The following is a 23610-nucleotide window of genomic DNA, read 5'->3' as shown; positions in this document are numbered from 1 at the left end:
CGTTTTCAGGGGTACCAAGTTTATTTATAACAGTCTTTTTGATCACGTGTTATTCCAGTTTTTGCTCGACGGTGTGATGATAAAGTATTGCTTCTTACCTCGTTTTTTATTTATTTTTTATGGTCTTCACTGAAGGGGTTAACTAGTGGGACAGTTTTATAGGTCGGGTCGTTACGGACACGGTGATACCAAGTGTGTACTGTTATCTTTTTTTTATTTACATAAATGTATTTATTGGTAAAATATTTATTTAATTTTTTCTTTACTTGGGGATTTTTTCATTATATATATATATATATATATATATATATATATATATATATATATATACATACCGGGTGAGTCATAAAGGACGGACGTTTTTAAACTAATCATAAAATCGTTAAATATTTATTAAATATAAATGTATTCACAGATTTGGTTACGTATACTGACAAATATTTGACAAATTCAAGTGTGGAAAACAACATCTGCCATGTGGTGGCCATTATCAGTGATGCATTTCCAAAGGCGTTCTTGGAAGTTGGCATCAACACGTTCCAACACAACTCTGTCGATTTGGGCAACTTCCACTCGAATAGCTTCCTTCAGTTCTTGTAATGATCGAGGCTTAAGCTTGTATACACGTGATTTGAGGTGACCCCATAAGTAATAATCGCACATGGACAGGTCTGGGGACCTAGGAGGCCAATTAATATCGCCAAACCTGGAAATGATGCGACCAGGGAAGAGAGGGCGAAGAACGTTCATTGTTGCTCCGGCTGTGTGGGCCGTTGCCCCATCTTGTTGAAACCACACACTAGAGATGGGGATATGTTGCCGTCGTAACTCAGGAACAAAGAAGTTATTTATCATGGCGATATAATGTTGTGAGTTCACGGTAACAGTATTGCCATTATCGCCTTCGGAAAAGTACGGACCGATCACGCCATATTTGCCCATAGCGCACCACACCGTTACCTTAGGGCTGTGCAGCGGTCGTTCATGTAATTCTTTCGGATTTTCATAGGCCCAATAACGGCAGTTCTGCTGATTAACCATGCCATTGACAGGGAAATGAGCTTCATCACTCATGAATAAAATAAGGTTGTCGTTTTGCTCAATAATTGCTTCCATCTCATGTGCGAACTTCAGTCGCGCTGCGTAATCCCCGCGCTCCAACTGTTGCACAATGGCCAATTTATAGGGGTGGAAATGCAGGTCTAAATGCAAAATACGCCTTACTGTACGATTACTGAGGGCAAGTTCTAAAGAATGTTTCCGAGCAGATCGACTCGGACTACGCAGCATGGCTTGCCTGACGCGTTCCACATTTTCAGGGGTACGTGCCGTTCGTGGAGCCCCCGGTGGTCGTTTGTTCATTAGTGTACCTCGTGTACGGAGTGCTTCAACCCAACGTAGGATAGTGTTACGAGCGGGAACAGCTTGATTTCTGTGAATATTGAAATGACGCCGAAACTCACGCTGAACGGCTGTGATACACTCATTATTCTTGACAAAAATGGCGTACGCAAAAACGCGATGTTCTATCGTCCACGGCACCATAGCTTAAACTGAAACTAAAATAAAAACAATGCTTTCACCTCACAAACATAACCCCGCCTCCCGCACATCTCTACCTCCACCTGGTGGTGAGTTATAGCCACTTCAAATACATCCGTCCTTTATGACTCACCCGGTATATATATATATATATATATATATATATATATATATATATATATATATATATATATATATATATTTATTTCACATTATAATTTTTTGTTTTTAACTTTATTACATTGTCCCAGTATGGAACATTAATTATATAAAGTCAGATCGCTGATCTGAAACTTTGCACAGCACAGTGTCAGATCAGCAATCTGACAGGCAGTGAAGGAGGCTTGCCAGGCTCCTTACCTCACTGAAGAACCCCGCGGACATCTTGGAGCCGGGGGTCTCTATGGAGACCACCGGAACTACGCGATCGCATTGCGTTGTTCCGGTGGGAGCGCGCAGGGAGCCCCCTTCCCTGCGCAATGCTTCTCTATGCATCAGAGGGGTTAAATGCCCACGATCGGTGCTAGCACTGATCGTGGGTGTTGCTGCGGGGTGTCAGCTGTCACAGCTGACACCCGCACCCGATCACCACGATGCTCAGCGTGAGGCCGCAGTGATCGTGCCGCTGTACTAGTAACGCTGCGGGCAGCAATGCAGTTCCCGCAGAGCAGTAATTGTACGGCGAAGGTCGGGAAGGGCTTAACATCTCTATGTTACATTGACTTAGTCGTGAACCAGTGGTACATCCGTTCTTCAAAGTTCCCAAGAGCAGTTTTTTGTTACATGGCCTAGAGCGTCTCCGGACTAATATCCCATTGAGCACAATTGGGACATCATTGGTCAGCAATTACTGTATATACTCGAGTATGAGCCGAGGCACCTAATTTTGCCACGGAAAACTGGGTAAGCTTACTTACTCGAGTATAAGCCGGGTATGCATTGTCCCCCCGTTGCTGTCCAGGTATGCATGGCTCCCCCGTCACCGTCCTGATATGCGTGGCTCCCCCCGTCGCTGTCTTGGTATGCGTGTCTTCCACTGTCGCTGTCCTGGTATGCGTGGTTCCCCGGTCGCTCTCCTGGTATGCGTGGCTTCCCCCGTCGCTGTCCTGGTATGTCTGGCTTCCCCCGTCGCTGTCCTGGTATGCGTGGCTCCCCTCTCCCGTCCTGGTATACATGATCCAAAAAAAAAAAGCAAACATCCAACTCACCCTCCTCCACCGTGCCCTCGCAGCATCTCGTTGGTGTCGGCTTCCTGCAGCTCTTCCTGTGCTTAGTGATCACGTGGCACTGCTCATTAAGGTAATGAATATTCCCTCCACGCCTATGGAAGTGAAGACGCGTGCATATTCATTATCTTAGGCTGGTTTCACATTAGCGTTTTTTTGCGCAGCGCATCCATGCGCATGCGTACCTATCTTTAACAGGGTGCGCACGCGTTCATATGCGTTTTCGTGCGCATGCGTTTTTTCAAAGTGTGCATCTAGGCGCGCCAGACACAACCTGTTGCATTTTTGGGTCCACCGAAAGGAGTAAAAAAAAACGCTTGCGCACGGAATGCGACAAATAACACATTACAGTCTATGGGAATGTAGGCGTGCGCATAGACATGCATTCGTCTGCGTTTTCGTGCGCAAGTGTTTTTGGCGTAAACATGTGTAGACACTGGTTTGAGCCCCTAGAGAACAAATGCGCATAAAAAACGCAAACGCATGCAAAAACGCAATGTTGTCTCTATCCAAATATATATGGACCTAACTGTATCCACCAGATTCTTTTAATTGAAAAACACTTCACACTGGGAGTTGGAAAACAATAGTCTATGTTGGGTGAAAGGGTATTCATAGCCATGTGTGTCGTGTACACCGTGTGCTCTCGCAGTTGGTACGCTATATATGTTCACATAATGAGATGTGTACAAATCCTATGTAGAAAATTACAGGGAAAAACTAACTGCTTCAGGAAACCCTATAAAAACTTAGGTTGACTACATTCCAAGTTTCAAGACTTCTTGGTTATGCCAAGTAAACAGAATGTTATATAGCCAGACCATTCACAGAACACAATAATTATAAAACATAACAGACGTGTACAGTCTATGAAATTTAGTACTTGCCTTGTGTTTTGTATTAGATGCTAAACATTGTAATTTGCATTGCTCCTAGAACAGTTTTTGAGAAAAATCAACAATACATCTAAAAATTGTGTATAATTACTTATCTTCTCTCTATGTTATTGTTTCCTTAATTCACTTCAAAAGAAAAAAGCAACAAAAACACTGAAACACAGTAGTACCAATAAGTGCAGGTCTACATTCTGCGCAGCATCTAAGGATTTATACATAGTACATCAGGACAAGAACAATGGGAATTCACTTTACCCTGGTCACAGCCACAATTGTCAAGACTTCTCCTTTCGTAAATGGAAGATCCTGGTCCGTTCTCCTCTGGAAATCATAGTTAGCGACACATTCTGTACCAGCTTGCCAGGGTGTCTATGCATACAAGGAAGAGTTTTAATAAAATATTTCTAACTTAAAATTGACAATAATATAGTTAATATTTATTGTACAAGATCAGTAACCCAAGGATACTTGGTAGTTCATGCAGTCTGTTGTATGTGACCGAGCTTGACGTTACAATGAAGGGGAGGGGGGGGGGGAGGGAGTGTGCTTAAAAAATAATTATAGAAAATATTTATCTACTATATAATCGTCTAATTCTGTCTGTCTGTCTGTAATGGAAATCCCAATCGCTGATTGGTCGCGCCCGGCCGGGCGCGACCAATCAGCGACTGGTGCAGGCATAATACTCTATACTCTACAATGTCTAGGCATAATACTCCTCTATTATGGGATGTCTAGGCATAATACTCTGTACTCTACAATCCTAAAAAGAGTGACCAATATCATGATACCACCAAATACATTTCAAATAAAGTGCATAGTGCAAATTATTCAGTCAAAATGAATAAAGCAAACTGCATCACTCAAAAATCACAGCGTTTTATAGAGTATAAATCACCAATGAATCATAAAACAGACGCTGCAAAGGATTATATACTAAAAATCTTACCCATTAGTATCTGCTGGTGGACGTGGCACAAAAGCAATAGCCCCAACGCGCGTTTCGCGTGGGCTTCCTTGGGGGGCTATATCTGTGTGTGCGTTTTCCAACACACAGATATAGCCCCCCGAGGAAGCAAACGCGAAACGCGCGTTGGGGCTATTGCTTTTGTGCCACGTCCACCAGCAGAAACTAATGGGTAAGATTTTTAGTATATAATCCTTTGCAGCGTCTGTTTTATGATTCATTGGTGATTTATACTCTATAGGACGCTGTGATTTTTGAGTGATGCAGTTTGCTTTATTCATTTTGACTGCATAATTTGCACTATGCACTTTATTTGAAATGTATTTGGTGGTATCATGATATTGGTCACTCTTTTTAGGTGATATATATACACATTTCTTTTTCCATTCTGCTATTTGGTGTGATTTTGTGGTTACCACATATGAGCCCTGTATGAACAATTTTGTATTTTGTCTGTATTATAAGTGATTGCTTTTAGATTACATTGATATTAATAAAAACATTTTTCACATTTTTTGGATTGAAGCTCCGTGGTTTTTGTAGGAGTAAGATTGTTGAAGTGTCCGTATTACATTATGTCCTTTATTATGGCATATTGACCTTTATAGGGAATGGATAGGTATCAGTGGATTTTGTTCTTCTGTACTCTACAATGTCTAGGCATAATACTCCTCTATTATGGGATGTCTAGGCATAATACTCCCCTATTATGGGATGTCTAAGAATATTACTCCCTTATTATGGGATGTCTAGGCATATTGCTCCCCTATTATGGGATGTCTAGGAATATTACTCCCCTATTATGGGATGTCTGGGCACATTGCTTCCGTATTATGGGATGTCTAGGCATAATACTCCCCTATTATGAGATTTCTAGGAATATTACTCCCTTATTATGGGATGTCTTGGCCTATTACTCCCCTATTATGGGATGTCTAGGCATAATACTCTATTACTTGCGTCGCTGATTGGTTGAGGCCGGCCGGATGCGACCAATCAGCAACAGGCGCAGTCTGCGGCCGTGCATTGGCGCGGAATTCGAACGACGCACACCACCGCTACCGTCGGGAGAGCTGCGGCACACAGAGGTCAGCGGCGACGTAGACGGGAGATGACCGGCGATCAGCGATATTGGCGCGGAATTTAACCCTCACTCACAGCGTGACGTAGTTTACTCATCTTTACTGAACAAGTTCTGTCAGTCACAGTGTGATGTAGTTCAGTCACATTTACTGAACAAGTTCTGTCAGTCATAGTGGCACGTAGTACAGTCATTCTAGAATACCCGATGCGTTAGAATCGGGCCACCATCTAGTATTATATAAAAGAGTAATGAAGATAAACTAATGCAAAAAAGGTTTTCCAATCTACTCCTAAAATGCAGTAACATAATTGTTACTTTTTTTTTTTTTTTAAACACTTAAGTCAACTTAACCAAAGTGTAAAAGGAGTTTTCCAGACAAGAATAAAGACACCGTAACTGACTGGAATAAGATGAAGGGTCATAACCTGGACGAGCAGTCTGCAAAGAAAATACTAACAAAGTATTCAGCTGGAGAACCCTTTTAAAGAAGTTATCCTTTTCAAAATTGTATTGTACTATAGGGATGCGGAGATGTGCAATAAAGTTTACATACTCCTGCAGAATTTTTGCTTTCTTTGCTGTTCTTCAGAGAATATGAATGATAACACCAAAACTTTTTCTCCACTCATGGTTAGTGATTGGGTGAAGCCATTTATTGTCAAGCTATTGTGGTTTCTCTTTTTAAATCAAAATGACAATCCAAAACATCCAAATGACCCTGATCAAAAGTTCACATACCCCATTTCTTAATACAGTGTATAGCGCCCTTCAACCTCAGTGACAGCTTGAAGTCTTTTGTGGTAGTTGTGGATGAGGGTCTTTATTTTCTCAGATGGTAAAGCTGACCACTCTTCTTGGCATAAAGCCTCCAGTTCCTGTAAATTCCTGGGCTGTGTAGCATGAAATGAATAGATGTATATCTTTGCACCATGTTAACCAGTAGATAGAACAGCTGCAGGAACCTTTCCTTGCAACTAGAAAAAATGTAAAACTTGTCCATTTATAATGACCACGAACAAGATGAAGATCCCCAACTCACATCAGGACTACAAGATCCCAAGTACTTTCAGCTGCATCACATCTAATGTGGTGTATTTAAAGGAAACCTGTCACCCCCCCCCGGGCATTTTTAACTAAAAGAGCCACCGTTCAGCAGCACTAAGGGTCCCGTTTCACATAGCGACACACCAGCGATCCCGACAACGATATGACCTGGTAGGGATCGCTGGTGCGTCGCTAATTGATCGCTAGTAAGATGTCAAACAGGCAGATCTCTTCAATGACGCACCAGCGATCCCGACAATGATACGACCTGGTAAGGATCACTGGTGCGTTGTCACACAGCAGCTATTCCAGCCTGCGTCCCTGAGTTTTGTGTCACCAACGAGGTCGCTCGTCGGCGTCAAACACAGTGATGCATGCTGGCCAGCGGGACGCCGACGATGAAAAAATGGCCCAGGACATTCGAGCACGATCAGCGATATCCAGCAGGGGGGCAGTCGACGGTAGCTATGTGTCACATGTAGCGAGATCGCTGTTGCGTCACAAAAATCGGTGACGCATTAGAGATCTCGTTAGCAATCTCGCTATGTGAGAAGGGGCCTTTAGGCTGCATTCTGTGAAGGTGGCTCTTCCGTTTCTGACCCTCAGTAACGCCGAAATATTAACTTTTATAAATAGGTCCTCATACCTGTAATGAGTCCCATAGGTATGGAGTCTCCCCCTGAAGCAGCAGCCGCCTCCCTGCTGTCAATTATGTCTCTGTAGCGCCAGGGCACCGCCCTCCCATAGCAGTGCGAGCTGCCCGTGAACTGACATCAGGCGATCACACCTGCGTGTTGTGGAGGCCCCAGATTCCCAGCCCCGCAGTGTGATATAACACACACACTGCGGGGCAGGATCTTGGGCCTCCACAACACGCAGGCGTGATCTCCTGATGTCAGTTCACAAGTAGCGCGCACTGCGCATGCCCGAGAACTGTTTTCAAAGAGAAGGCGCCGACATAGGAGACAGGAGGCGGGGCACAGACGACAGCACAGGGGCATGATGGATGGCTATGGGAGGCGGGGCACAGACGGCAGCAGAGGGGCATGATGGATGACTATGGGAGGGCGGTGCCCAGACGCTACAGAGACAAGATTGAAGGAGGGGAGGCGGCTGCTGCTTCAGGGGGAGACTCCATACCTATGGGACTCATTAAAAGGTATGAGGACCTATTTATAAAAGTTAATATTTCGGCATTACTGGGGGTCAGAAACGGAAGAGCCACCTTCACAGAATGCAGCCTTAGTGCTGCTGAAGGTGGCTCTTTTAGTTAAAACCACCGAGGGGGCGTGACAAGTTCCCTTTAACTATTTGTACTAAATGTCCAAACTGGGTGTTTGTATGTGAGGGGAGACCGGTCAAAAACTGAGAACAAGCATAAATTCTCATTGCCACACAATAAGAGAAGAAAGAATGGATCTACCTATGGCAAAACATTTTTGTATGCCTGATCACAGCACCATAGACACGAAATTACTTGTTTGGAAAGGTAATTTCAAATCTCAGAGAGACAGAAGGGTCTGGTAGTATAAACTCATGACAACCTTTGACACACTCAATGCAGGGAATGAATGTGTCGCATGGATTTATGTATTTTTACATCAGTTAAGGAATTTGCTCTTAAGACCTTGTGGGGGCATCACAACACAGAACCAGACCCCAATCAGAGGACAATAAAACATTCACACTCCTTATTTATGAACTGTTCTAATATTTATGGCCATAACTGTCTATCACTCTCCCATACTGATAGGTCTGCTTCACATCACTTGTCTTATCTATTGCATTATTTCTGTGCTGTGTTGTGCATAAATATGTGATTGTTCAGATTTTGCATTAGTCAACGCCTGATGAAGAGACCTGAGTAGTCTTGAAAGCTTGCAATTTGTTACCATCTTTTCAGTTAGCCATTAAAAAGATATCAACCACTGAGGACTCTCAATTCTGAATATTTTTTTAGCATGAACTGCGCGCTTGAGATCTCTCCAGAGTGGCTCAATAATATTGAGGTCAGGAGACTGAGATGGCCACTCCACAACCTTCACTTTGTTCTGCTGTAGCCAATGACAGGTCAACTTGGCCTTGTGTTTTGGATTGTTGTCATGATGGAACATCCAAGTACGTCCCATGCTCTGCTTCCAGGATGATGATTGCAAACTTGCCTCCAGTATTTGCTGATAACGTGCTGCATTCATCTTTCCTTCAACTGTGACCAAGTTTCCTGTGCCTTTGTAACTCACCCCCCCCCCAAAAAAACACATCAGCAATCCACCTCCGTGCTTTACAGTAGGAAAGGTGTTCCTTTCATCATAGGCCTTGTTGACCTCTCTCTAAATGCCCGCAACCTGCGTACGGGTACCTAACACTAAAGGTATTAGTGGATTTAGTGTTAGGTACCCGTAAATGTGGAGACCTTTGGCGCAGGTTACGGGCTCACGTATTTTGGCCAAAATATTAGCTAATACTCCACATTTTTTAATGTGTTTTTTGCACTTTTTATTCAGGGTGCAGTTGGGCCCTTTTGGTCTTGTAAACTGCGGTGTCCGTTCACATGGCAAGCATTTTGATAGCGCTGGGCTAGCCCGCCTGAGCTAATAGAAGGGTGTCACTACTAGGCTGGCCTGGATGCTGTGCATGGCCATAGTGTGAACAGCGCCGCATACTAGTCTTTTATTGTGCATTAACATACCAGGCAACCACCCCCTCCATGTATTGGTAGGCTGTGAGCGGTTGTTTTATCGGTATTCTTGCACCTGTGTTGCCATCTTAATTATATGGGCCCACTGCATCCTGATAGTGCATTTATCTGAAGGCCTGGACGGGTAAACCTTTTTGCTCTTTTGCTTTTTTCTATTATTGGAGGATTTTTAAGTCCTCTTTCTGTGCTACTACCTGACCGTGGTTTTATTTTTACAGAGCCCCTGATTTTCCATTTGTTACGCAAAGTTTGAGCGCTGCTGACTGGCATTATCAATTCCTTGGATATCTGTCTGTATCCCTTTCCTGTTTTACACAGTTCAACTATCTTTTCCCCTAGATCCGTTGACAATTCTTTTGCTTTTCCCATGGCTCACAGTCCAGAAACGTCAGTGGCTGGATGAGAAAGATGCAAGAGTCTGTCTGGATCCCAGAAACTCACTCAGATTTTATACACACACACACACACACACACACTGATTACAAGCAAACAGGTCACAGGTGAGGATGCTACCTTTAGTAGCCATTTGTGTCAACTTCTGTGCATGTTATCAGGCCAAAATCACCAGGGTCATTTGGATGTTTTGGGTTGTCATTATGATTTAAAAAGAGAAATCACAGTAGTAAGACAATAGATGGCTTCATCCAATCACTAACCATGAGTAGAGAAAAAGTTTTGATGTCATGTTCAGGAATGTCATTCATATTCTCTGAAAAAAAGGCCAAGAAAGCAAAAATTCTGCCGGGGTATGTAAACTTTTGAGCACAACTGTAAATTAACAAATGGACTGGTTACTCAACATCCCTGCAATCCAGCGCTGCTGCACAAACGCTGTTCCCATACTTGACTGGCTGCAGCGGTGCAGACGACTGTCACGTCTACAGCATTTATAACTGCTGCAGCCAATCACTAGGCCAATCACTAGGCTCAACAGACTGTGTAGTCTCCATCAGTAGAGGCAATGAGCTCAGTGATTGGCTTCTGCAGTTACTTGCACTGTATATAGGATGTAACTGCTACAGCTAATCATCAAAGACCGGAGCAGTGGTGGAAAGGCAGCACTAAACCCCAGGAAGTTGAGCAACAGCTGCATTTGTACGGTAATTTTAGACCTCTCCACCCTTATGGTACAATGAAAGTTTTAAAAAGGAACAACCCTTTTAGGGAAAATATAAGGAGAGCATTTTTATTTTAATCCAGGTCTTTAACTTAAGGCAATGAACTTCTCACTTGCAAATCCTTCTTTTCCAGGTAAAAGGGATGTATTGTCCAAATCTTTTAACTAGGAGTCAGTAAAAATGTACATAGCTGTGGAATAGAAAAAAAACACCACAAAACTCAAGACTTACCTGCACCACAGACATCTTGGGAGAAGTCTTTGTAAAGGAGACTCAGAGTGATGGTATTCTGCAGACAGTAATCAGACCTAAGAATAAAGAAAATCAAAATTATGTAACAGAAAAGGCATTTATAAAGCTAATTTATAGATGCTGAAGGCAACAATAGCTCCAAAATTATTGTGAATGTATATCTTTGGAAAGGAGGGGCACAAAGAAAGAAGAAAGAAAAACTAATCCAGAGTCAAAGGAGCAGTGGCAACTGAAGGAGGAACTCTTATTTTTTAAATGTTAAACAATGATAAAGGAAAAGGTCCTCTTTAAAGGACATCAGTCACCAGGTCTGAAGTGTTCAGTTTTCACTCTTATTTTATTCATGCTGCTCCACTGCAGTTCCATACACTTGCATAGATCTGGGCCCTTTTATTCATTGCCAATTGTTCTTAAAAGGGGTATGGCTCATAGGATCCTGTGAGCCACGACTCCTTGTTAGAGACCAGAAAAAGTACCAATATTAAGGCACATATTTCTGGAACTGCATATTGCATGTATAGAAAAACAAAATTACTCATGGCAGCATCCGGAATATAATAAGACTAAAATCTGTCCGCTTTTGACCTGACGACTGTGGTGCGAGACTGGGCCCCATTCTAGAGATAGATATGGATCTATATTCATCAAACATTTATGGTGGGTAATACTGGGTATAGTAATTTACAGCCATTTGTTCTTAAAAGGTAGTTGAACACAACAGCAGCTATAACCATTTCCTTCTGTAACTTCAAGGCAACCTGTCATGTTCAGGAATGTAATTTACTTATGGATTTCCACTATATCTGCAGGTACAGAATATTTACAGCTCACTGGAGCAGCAGCTCCAGGGAGAAAACAAAGTGAAATTCTCCCTGCAGCCAATCGCTTCCAGTCCAAGCAGCACAGTACAGAGCTGTTAGTGTCACCAATCTCTATACATTGAGCGTGGCTGTAATCACTGCTCGACACACTGATTGACAGCCTTCCCAGTACACACATATGCTGCACACATGCCGAAGAGCATTGTCCTTGTCCTGGGGCGTTATTACAGCGCAGTCACTGTGTAGTGAGCAGTTATCGTTATAGGTCCCTGTACTGGCCCAAAGACAGGAAGAGAGTAGCTGCAGGAACATAAGCTGGGTACAAATTATCTAAACCCCGTTTTCCTGCCAATTACCACTATATTTACAGGTAAATTGCATTTCTGTAAGTGACGGGTTCTCTTTAAAGCACCACTTCAGTATTTTGTTTTATTTCAGGGCTGGAGTGGTGCCAGTAATGCAAGTTCCCTGGCCCGTGTCTTACACTTATCTAATGCGGTCTTCAGATCTTCCCAGCGCTGCCATCTTATGACCACAACTTCCAGAAACTCATCAAATACTGGAGCAATTTGCTAGATCACAAACTTCAGAAAAATGACTGGAGTGGCGCCGATAACCGATGAAGATGGGGGCTGGAGACTTCATTACTAGGGGCAGTGAACAGATTGGTGGCACTAACCACACGGTAAATAGAAAAAATAAATTCACTGGAGTGGTGCTTTAAATGATCAATATTCTTTCCTTCACTGGTCATCAATATCACCAGAGGTAAAAGTATTGTCCTATAAAAAGGTATGTCCCATAAAATATGGCATAAATGTGAAGCTAGACATCACAAGTTGAAAAGGATGCTCACCGACACCTTCGCCTAAACATGTAGACTACTTCGCATCAGCCATTACACAGGAAGTGGGTTTGTTACGTGGTGTGGAAAGTCTGCAAACACCCACATAGATGGCAGTTTGATTTTGTAGTATTCTTAGCAATATAACTATGTATAGCCAGGCTTATTGATCGACCTGTGTAGAGAGCAGGTAAATCAGTCTCGATGACTTCTCGGATAGTCAGACATGATAGCAATCTGCACACTATCACATTTATGGAGGGTAATCTTCCACCTGAAAAACTTGTTACATCTCTCAATGTTTATTTTAGGTTTAGTATTGTGGACTTACATATGTATTATTGTGCATACTCCTACACCTCTGGCCAAGATATCCAGAGGCATCAAAACATGGTATATTAGAGAACAAATTCTTAGTAAAATGTACTTTCCCCTATTAGATTAATGAATTCTTGTTATCTGATGACCTGCAGTTCCAGAGAGAGGCTACTTCTAAGTGTAACGGAGCGCTGGCGTTCATTTCTGTCCACTGTGTAACATCTGCAGAGCTGATCACAGCTCATCGCTGTGGATGCCGGATCCCACTTATCTGATATTGATGCTCATAGCAATGAGTGCATGCCATACGAATAAAATACCAAAAACTACCCAATAAATTAAGTATGATACACTTTACGGGATTACTGTAAAAATCTCAGATCTTCCCACTATTAGATCTAAACGTGAGCAAGAGCAAGCGACCTTAAAGTCATCCTGTCACGTGTAATATTCAGTCCAATCTGTTCTGTGATCCATAAGTGATCCTAATCAGTGATCGACATTTCTGTACGCACACTTATAAAAACCTCCCACTGGACTCCTAAGCCCATAGTGATCAAAAACTACAAGTAACAAATTACATATTCTACACATAATCATATATTAATCCGCTAAGCATTTTCTGCACACAGAAGAGACTATTTTTAACAATGGCTTGCAAATAGAAATGTATTAAAAAGTAGAAAAAAAACCAAACTACACACGTTTCCAGCTTAAAATGTTAATAGAAAATGTCAAATTTCTCCTGTCTTTTTTATTTTTTTAAACTTTTACTTAAATTTAGTGTCAATAATGTATACCACTACCGATACCAGGCCACCGCTGTGTAACTGGAGAGATGAAGTCCTAAGAAATGATAGGTTGTCTTGCTAAACCAAAGTACTGGGAAAGTCTGACCATGAGCCATTTTTGCAGAATGAGTGGAACACTGCAGGAATGTAAGCGCTGCAGAACGTGCTGGCTAAGAATATAGGCAAATAAGCAGAGGATAGATAAGAAATGTCTCTAACTCCCTAGATATGAACCTATAGCGGAACTATGCTTGGAGGCTATCGAACGTCCTTGACACCAATATATAAAGAGGACAACAGCTGAAATGTCCTGCACGCCAACGGGATGAGCTGGTTTGAAAGACAGAGCTCATTTCATACAGAGCATCAATTACTGAACTGTGGTTTTGGTCAAACACTAGCCCCTACATCCCCCCCACCCCTTTGATCAACCCCGGTGAAGACATCTGACGCATTAACTAAAAGCATGGATTAATTTGTCATCTGGGGTCATTAATATCAGAGGCTGAAGACCAAGCAGAGAGGCTCCCCAGAGAATCCTATATGCAAAGGACAGCTCGCTGAAAAAGCTCAGCTGTATAAGAGTTAATTATTACCCCTCCCCAGCTCGGCAGACAATTAAGGCATAAAAAGTCATATTTAAGAGGCCCAGCTGTTTGATGCTATTTTAGGACATTATTTGAGTAGTGTGGAAGCCGGAAAGAGAGGAGAAGGGGATGAAGAAAATGCTGGCATACAAGAAATGCACTCCATGGAGGCGGACAAGTGGGATTTATGTAAAAATTAAAGTAGCACAGACTACAGATGGCTGGAGCAGGAAATGTGACATGGGAGGGATGATAATCAAGAAAATGAGACCGGCAGAAGAGGACAAATGTCATAAAAAGGGGTCAGATGCAAAGACGGTTTAACCTTGGCAATAAATGTGCTATGGCAGGACAAGAGAAGCCAGGCCAATAGATTTATGCCTGTGCTGTTATAGCACTACACTTTGGAAATGATGGAAGATGATGTGAAACATTAAAAAGCAGCAAAGACGTGAGGCCAATATCCAGCATTCCCCATGGAGTTCTCACACCGCCTTCTAGAAAGGCTACAGTGGCTTGTGAAAGTTTTCGCGGAGCCCCGCTCCCCCGCCTTGGTTTTTTACTTTTTTGTTACATTACAATCTGTGTTCAAACAATTTTGTAACCTGATTTGTGTGTGATACATCAGCACTACATAGTCTAAGCTGGTGAACTGAAGTGTGACAAATATAGGCATTACATTTAAGAGATCAAATAATTAACAATTGGCATGTGCAAATGTATTCACCCCTTTGGCTATAAAGTCCCCAAAAATTTCTGGTGCAAGCAATTACCTTCATAAGTCACATGCTTAGTGACAAGAAGCCCAACTGTGCAATGTAACTGTCCCATGGTCTGTCAGTACATAGACTTTACCTTTTCTGAAAGGCCACAGAAGCTGCAACACCAACATCACCAATCAAACACCATGAAGACCAAGGAGATCTCCAAACAAGTCAGGGACAAAGTGGTTGAGAAGTACAAGTCAGGGTTGGGGTATAGAAAAAGAAATATCCCAATCTCTGATGATCCACCATCAAATGGAAAGAACATGGTACCACAACAAACCTGCCAAGAGAGGGCTGCCCACCAAAGCAAGGAGTGCATTAATCAGAGAGGCAGCACAGAGAGTAAAAAGTAACATTGAAGGAGCTGCAGAGCTCCCAAGCAGAGACTGGAGTATCTGCCCCTACGACCACAATAACGACACGCCATAGAGGTGGCTTGTATGGAAAATTGAACTGATCATAACGAAATATCCCCGTTAATAATCCACACGAAAAGTTCTCTCTATGGCACCGTTACATTTTTAGCAAAATTGCCTTTGATATCAGGTGAGAAAAGCGCACGTGGGGCAACTGCACAGACCTTACTGGTAGTACACAATGGATAGGGTGGTAAATAATGGATTGGTTATGGTAGCAATTTGATAATTGTCTTCCTGCGTGTATGACATGTTTTTTACTGCCATTGTGAGTTGGGATGCATTTATGCTCCCCCCCCCCCCCACACACACTCTGAAGAAATAACAGTATATGTACAGTATACCTCTAGAACTAGCTGATATGTCTATGTATATAAACACATTCCTTCAGCATAGGCAACATTTGGCTTACTTTCTCAAGCAGTCCGTACATAAATGTTTGAAGGGTCAGATAGAAGAGGCGGATGTTCTCCATTCTCTACATTCCTACAGCTGTCTAAGCAGAATCAGTTCAATGGTTTCCCGAGTTCTCAGTAAATTCCCAGCAGAATGAGCACTTCATGGTTAAAGGGAATCTGTCAGAGAAAAATCAAAAAATCCACTGGCGCCAAACAGCAGGTTTTTGATGAGGATTCTAGCTGCCTGTTTGGGTGACAATAAGAACCTATTGTCAAAAAATTAATTAAGGTAAACTCAGATTTGGTGGAAATCCAAAACGGCGCTCAGAAGCCAATATATATTGCAATATAGGATTTCCACCAAATCTGTCATCAGGTTTTATGCCATTCAATTTGAGAGCAGCTTAATGTGGGGTCAGACAGCCTGATTCCATAGCTGTCACTTGCTCCGCAACTTGCTGTAGTTTCAATACAATCACTGTTTTATCAGCAGGAGATTATCACTGCAGGACTAGTCCAACTATTCTATATAAACCCGCTACCACCAGTTGTCCGTTTCTGTGTACACAGTGCATTGTCAGCAAGCTGCTAATTACAGGGGTGTGGGCAGAGTTATGAACAGCTCAGAACCACCATCTACAGCAGTAAAAAGAGGGTAAACATTGCTGGAATCAGGGTCTCTGCCTCTACATAATGCAGCTCTCAGACTACATAGCAAAAATATGCTGACAGGTTCCCTTTAATCTTAGTTTCCAAATCCAAACCTTATAATATTGACAACATGCATCAGGAATAGCAAGAACTAGGAAAGGTCTCTACAGATGAATAAGAGGATGCCAAAGTAATCAGAAACAACGCACCAGTGTGAAAAACAAAAATTGCAGCTTGCACTGTCTAGCATCTGATTTTCAACAATACAGTGGCTTGCAAAAGTATTCACCCCATTGGGCGTTCAAATGTGTTTAAATATTTTTCCAATCCTATTTGTGTGTGATGCATGAGTACTAAATAGTGTAAGTTGAAGCGAAGGGAGAAAAATATAGGCATAAATTAAATTTATGGGCTCAAATAACTAAAAATTGGCATGTGCATATATATTCACCCATTTTGTGATGAAGGCCCATAAATTTGAGCATCTTAAATTTCAACATGTCCAACCCTTTGTCTTCAAGCCTAAATAAAAAGCTGCCATAGGTAGTGTCTTGGTCAAACTGTGAATGGGATAACAGTTATTCGTCCAGACAACCACGTGCTCAGAGCTTACATGTACCCTCATTGAAAGGGGTAGAAATAAGCTACTGGTGGACCATTCATGAGGCAGGAACAATAAGGTCAGGCATGCTGAAGTCTAACATACCCAACCTTGTTTTTTCCCCTGGCACTCCCCGGGACACCCCATACCCTTTGTATGGTTGTGTCCTGACCATTAAGTTGTCATGCGGAGCTGGCACAAACCATTCATCTGTGGAATTGATTTAGACGGATTCAGCAGAGGACTGGTGCATGCACAATATGTCTTCCCTTTAGCGGGCAGAGGAATCATGGTCACTCTGTGCATGCACTGGTCTAGGTCTCACTTGCAAAGTCATCACCTTTCTCTCTGACAAGAGCTGACATTTTTGCAGATAAATATCACCGCTCACAAAATATGAAAATAAATGGTTCAAGCGCCCTTTCTTAGTTGGAGTGGCTTATGAGTGATACTGGGGGGGGTTATCCATGATTTAAAAAAAAAAATCAAAAAGCACATCATACTTTCACTCTAGAATTGTTGGTACATTGGAGCATCTGTATAGGCACAAACTTTAGAGCAAGCAACCTCTAAAAATATGGTGCCGATTGCAGATTTCTACACATGGCTCCTGGAACGTGTCAAGCTTGTGTCATTGCGGATACATTTAACTAGCAGACGCTTGATGATAATCATTAGCAGACATGTTTCATCAGGGCCAGCATCCATATTTGCATTACATACCGACATACTTCGCCCACTAGTGGTATGAAATGCCCATCATGTGTGGGATGTGACAACAATTAGATGCCTTGTGTGCCCCATGCCACCACGAAGGAAGGGCACTCTGGTGACATGAACTAACCACTTGTCTTCTGGCAGATCTTTAAGATTAAGGCAAAGAATAGGAATCATACATACAAAAACTCCTTGAGCACTAGGATAAGCACAAAATTATGAATACAAAAAAAGTATATATCAAAGTAACATTATTTGTATTAAAGACGCCAATCAAGACAAAATAATGTAAAAAAGGTGGATAAAAAAGGTATAGCATGCAATTAAAAACAATGTGTGAAACGCTTGCTGGAGTGTGGGGCAGCACATACAGGATGAGTATACCTACTTCATTCACTCTTATGGAGATTTCTGCAGACCCATATACTAATGCTGATACCTTACATATGGACACCGCTATACATGAACTATATATTTACAATATATACCCCTCTTTATAATTCTCCAATACCATTTGGATTATTATTATGCACAGCACTTTATCATTTAAAAAATATTGATTGATATTATGGTCATAAAATTCTCCTGTTTTCAATTGTTATATACTCCTTGATCATGTTTACATTGCATGTGCAGCCCTGCTCCCCTTGTGTTTCATTGTATTTTATACTTTTTTAGCATGTCTTCCCCCTTTTCTACTTTGTTATTTTGTCTTGATTGGTGTCTTTAATAAAAATTGTTACTTTGATATATACTTTTTTGTATTGATATTTTTGTGCTTATCCTAGTGCTCAAGGAGTTTTTGTATGTATAGTTTCTGCTGCCTACTTGAACCTTATTTAGTATATGTTTGGTTTATATTATGTTATTGAATTACTCCTTGTTCTCTTTGGTATAAAGAGTAGGAATCAAACTTTATGGAATCTCACCTTGCAGCAAACAGACGCGATCTAATCCCCCAGAACAAAAATGTGATAATTATTAATTTAGGATTTTTCTAGTTGATTTATTTTTCTAAGGACTAGTGTCAGGTCATCACTGCATGTATATCTGGTAACTTTTTATTCAGCTACGAAAAAACTTGTGGCTTTATAGTACTTTGCGCCCCGGCGACTGTGTATTCTCCCCAACCCTCCATCACAGAGGTTATAGAAAGTCCCACCCGTTACAATGAAGCCTAGTATGCCCATTAGAACTGACTTGGCACTACATGAAGGACTAGGTGTAAAGATAAACAGTATTAAGTAAAACCAAGGCAGTGGAGTCAGAGTCAGAGTCCATTTGGTGGAGTCGGAGTCATGGAAATTGAGTCGGAGTCGGAGGTTTGACTTACCGACTCCACAGCCCTGATAAAACCCAAGTGTAATGGGTCTCCCAATAGTCAGTATAAATTAATTTAGAGGCTCAGTTAAAAATGAGAATTTGGGCAAATCATGCTTTCTGGTCAAACCCAATTCATTTTATAGAAAGACAGATCAACTGTCCTACCATTTCCCATGGGGTAAAATAAGGCAATTTCCATTACATTTAACTCTTTGTACATTTGTTATCCTAGATACACCAGAAGACAATCTTAATTCTACTAAAACAAGCACATTTACGAGTAAGTCAAAGGTTGGCTGAAGATACAACACATGGCGAGCTATAGAGAAAAATGACTAGGTGCTACCAGGATGCAAGGATTTAGCAAGCCTTGTCAGATGACCTAGTGGTATACAGCAACAGGGGCTCTAAATAGCCAACATAAAAGGGGCGCAGTCACAGCTGCTTGATGACAATGGAAAAAGGGTAATAAAAAGGGGGGGCAATGAAGATGACCGATGTGGTTACAACAGACCCAGCGATCGAAGAATGAATGATGGGAAGTTCAAACCTAGCTTGAGCTGTAAGCGACTGACACTTCTCAGAATGATCGCCAGTCACAGCGATGAGGGTTCACGTGCTAAATTTGATTGAGGAAATGTCTGAGTCGGCTCCCCCATGTATTTGCTCTCCTAGCGCAGCACACATGGCTTCCCTTCAGCATTAACTAGATTTCAGCTCCATAATTTTTCATAATATAATTGGGTTTTTTCTAATGACTGATCCGCATTGGTATGGACCAAGTCTATACATGAGGAGAGGAGGGACATGCCGCTCCTTGTTTTGCAGTCATTAGGCCTTACAATTTTGCTGCAGTCTATAAGAGCTTGGATAATCTGGTTTAACAACAGCTGACAGCCATCATAGCACATTCCCAGCATAATTACATGTACCTGTGCATTCTGCACTGTATATAGCACGGCTATGCATGTGTACCCGGACTGATATCACTGCTAGAAAAAGAAACCACAAGAGGATAACATCAAACCATTTATTTTACTAATTTCCACTTGTAAATATGATGAAAGAAAATTTCAATCTTTCACAAGTCATCTGGCCATCGAAATATAAGAATTACCCCAAAATATAGCTTTTTCTCCAGAAACTCAAATCTTAGGCAACACTGACATATTACACTAAGGCTTAGGCCTCTTTCACACTTCCGTTTTTTACAATCAGTCACAATCCGCCAGGTTTTGAAAAAAACGGATCCTGAATTTTCTTTTGAGGATCCGTTTTTTTCCCCCACTGACTTCCATTAATGGCGGATTGTGACGGATTGCTGTCCGTTGCATCCGTTTTTTTTGAGGATCCGCCAAAAGTTGCTGTCCGTCACCATCCTCAAAGATTTCAAAACGGAGCTTGTAACGTTTTTTTCTCTGGCGGATTCTCCAGACACTGATTTAACCCGAAATTCTTTCTGGGTGCCGGACAAAAAAAAAAAAAAATCTCTCTCTCTCTCGTCCGCCTTTTTGGCGGATTATAACTGATGCAAAAAACTGAAGTGTGAAAGAGGCCTTAGGATACACCTAACATTTTTAATCACTCACTACACTAAGTCAGGAGTCAAGGCCCTAAATGGCCACAAGCCCATGTGCACCTGGTCGCCGCACCACGTCTATGTGGGATGATTGATATTAATAAGGAGTTGATTAATCCATTTGCTCCTTCAGGAAAGGCTTTTTACTAACCGTGGGCGCATAACCAGGAGATCAGTTTTAATTAGGCCCTTGAGGAAATAGCCAATTTTGGCTTTAGTTTTTTCATCTTATAAGGGCCAGAACTTTATTTCTCCATCTAGACAACTGTAAGGCCTTATTTAGTGTGGGATACATTACATTTTTTAATAATGACATTTAATTTACTGTAAAATGTGTTAAAAACACAAAAATTGTGTGTGGTGGAAGTGAAACAAAAAAGGTATTTACAGTAATAGTAATCTTTTAGTTGAGGCGGTAAACTTATGGTACTAATAAATTATATCTTGTTTCTTGTTTTAATAAGGGAAAAAATAAAATTGGTTTGTGCCGCTATGTAGTGAGGGCCATTTTGCTTTCCTGTCCTCCCCTTCCCCCAATCAATGTACTATACTTTAACTTTCTCCCTCTACAGCATTCATCATGCAGGATTAGTTCAGACAGTTATGGGTGCAATAATACCAAATATGTTTTTCTTCAGGTTTTTTATTTCAAAATATTATTTTTTGTGTTTGTGCCTTTTTCCCTACACTTTTAGTCCCATTGTGGAATTGTACCTGCAATTACTTGATGGTGAGTAAAATACATTGCAATTCTTCTGTATTGTCACTTCAGCAATCGTGTTGTAGCGATCAATTGAATACAAGGATGGAATACTCCGATGCCTTCAATAGGGTCTGCATCATTTGACCTGACCACCTAGAGGCTGCAGTTTTATTTACAGCAGCATCTAAGGGGTCTAATTACTGCAAAAGTAGTATAGGGTTAGGCAGAAAAAAAATCCATTTTCATTTCCCAGATCTCTGGAGGTGGCTTATACATTCCCCCCCTTGAAAACACATTCAACGTCAGATCGGTGTGTGGTACTCCCCTCAGCCTCATTGAGCAGCTGCCTGAAGGGGCTGTGTACTAACTACAGATCAGTACTTCCGACAGGGTCTGCACTCGCAATTACAGATATTGGAGGAGGCCTTTTTCAAACTGTTTTCCCAGAAATTACATAAAATCTTATTATATACTTAAAGGGGTTTTCCACTTTTTAAAAAGTAGTCCCCTAATGACAGTACTCATATAAAACAAAATTAGATTGTACCCACAATGAATATGCACGCGACTCCGCTCCCATAGGCGTGGAGAGCATATTCATTACTTTAATGAGCTGTACCACGTGACCGCTGAACACAGGAGCAAGCTGCCGGAGACCATCGGAGAAGCAGAGAAGTGCAGCGACCGCGCCAGGAGGGGGCGAGTATGACGGGGGGAGCCATGCACACACCAGCAGGGGGAGGACGGGGGAGCCATGCACACACCAGCAGGGGGAGGACGGAGGAGCCATGCACACACCAGCAGGGGGAGGACGGAGGAGCCATGCACACACCAGCAGGGGGAGGACGGGGGAGCCATGCACACACCAGCAGGGGGAGGACGGAGGAGCCATGCACACACCAGCAGGGGGAGGACGGAGGAGCCATGCACACACCAGCAGGGGGAGGACGGAGGAGCCATGCACACACCAGCAGGGGGAGGACGGAGGAGCCATGCACACACCAGCAGGGGGAGGACGGAGGAGCCATGCACACACCAGCAGGGGGAGGACAGAGGAGCCATGCACACACCAGCAGGGGGAGGACAGAGGAGCCATGCACACACCAGCAGGGGGAGGACGGAGGAGCCATGCACACAACAGCAGGGGGAGGACGGAGGAGCCATGCACACAACAGCAGGGGGAGGACGGAGGAGCCATGCACACAACAGCAGGGGGAGGACGGAGGAGCCATGCACACAACAGCAGGGGGAGGACGGAGGAGCCATGCACACAACAGCAGGGGGAGGACGGAGGAGCCATGCACACAACAGCAGGGGGAGGACGGAGGAGCCATGCACACAACAGCAGGGGGAGGACGGAGGAGCCATGCACACAACAGCAGGGGGAGGACGGAGGAGCCATGCACACAACAGCAGGGGGAGGACGGAGGAGCCATGCACACAACAGCAGGGGGAGGACGGAGGAGCCATGCACACAACAGCAGGGGGAGGACGGAGGAGCCATGCACACAACAGCAGGGGGAGGACGGAGGAGCCATGCATAGAGCAGCAGGGGGAGGACGGAGAAGCCATGCATACAGGGGGAGGATAGAGGAGCCATGCATACAGGGGGAGGATAGAGGAGCCATGCATACAACAGGGGGAGGACAGAGGAGCTATGCACATAAGAGGATGAGGACGGAGAAGCCATACATACAACAGGGGGAGGACAGAGGAGCCATGCATACAGCAGGGGGAGCCACATATACCAGGACAGGGATGAGGGGACAAAGCATACCCGGCTTATACTTGAGTCAATAAGCTTACTAAGTTTTCCGTGGCAAAATGAGGTGCCTTGGCTTATACTCAGGTCGGCTTATACTCGAGTATATGTGGTATCTTGCGGAGACGCTCAGTCTCCACAAGATAAATAGCACCGTTCTATGTATAGGATGCAGAGATTCTGCAAATGATCAATTAACACATGCGGAATCACTGCGCGTACAAAAGGGGGCAGTGCTTTGGGCGGAGCTGCGTCCAAAGCGCTGCCAATACGCCCCGTGGAAACATACCCTGACATGTTTTCTGCATGTCGGAAAAAAATCAATACCAATAAAGACCACATAGTGACTCCAGTTTCATTTATGTGAATGGTTGATGGGACTTTGTCTGGTTTCTCAGTGGAAAATGTTTTTTTGGAAACGCCAACAAAAACCCAATGCAGTGCTTAACAAAGACTATTGTAAAAGTGTGAAGCTTTAGTCTTGAGTTGCAAATGATGATATTTC

At 42.8% G+C, this 23610-nt stretch overlaps 1 protein-coding gene across 2 annotated transcripts in view; it reads right to left on the bottom strand.

Annotated features, from left to right (window-relative positions):
- The window catches only part of CSK (C-terminal Src kinase), a 109050-nt gene that overhangs the window by 58333 nt on the left and 27107 nt on the right, over positions 1–23610 (bottom strand). For both annotated transcript variants that reach the window (XM_073579545.1, XM_073579544.1), the window contains 2 exons: positions 10807–10883; positions 3920–4033 (listed from right to left, as the gene is read on the bottom strand). In XM_073579545.1, the coding sequence (XP_073435646.1) occupies positions 3920–4033; positions 10807–10821 (129 nt within the window). In that variant the 5' untranslated portion in view covers positions 10822–10883. The remainder of the gene's footprint in view (positions 1–3919; positions 4034–10806; positions 10884–23610) is intronic.

The sequence above is a fragment of the Dendrobates tinctorius genome, unplaced genomic scaffold (assembly GCF_039654945.1).
Source record: "Dendrobates tinctorius isolate UK_male_01 unplaced genomic scaffold, ASM3965494v1 ptg000062l, whole genome shotgun sequence".
Classification (NCBI taxonomy): domain Eukaryota; kingdom Metazoa; phylum Chordata; class Amphibia; order Anura; family Dendrobatidae; genus Dendrobates; species Dendrobates tinctorius.
The sequence above is the reverse complement of the archived record's forward strand: the minus strand, read 5'-3'. Positions and strand labels throughout refer to the sequence as shown.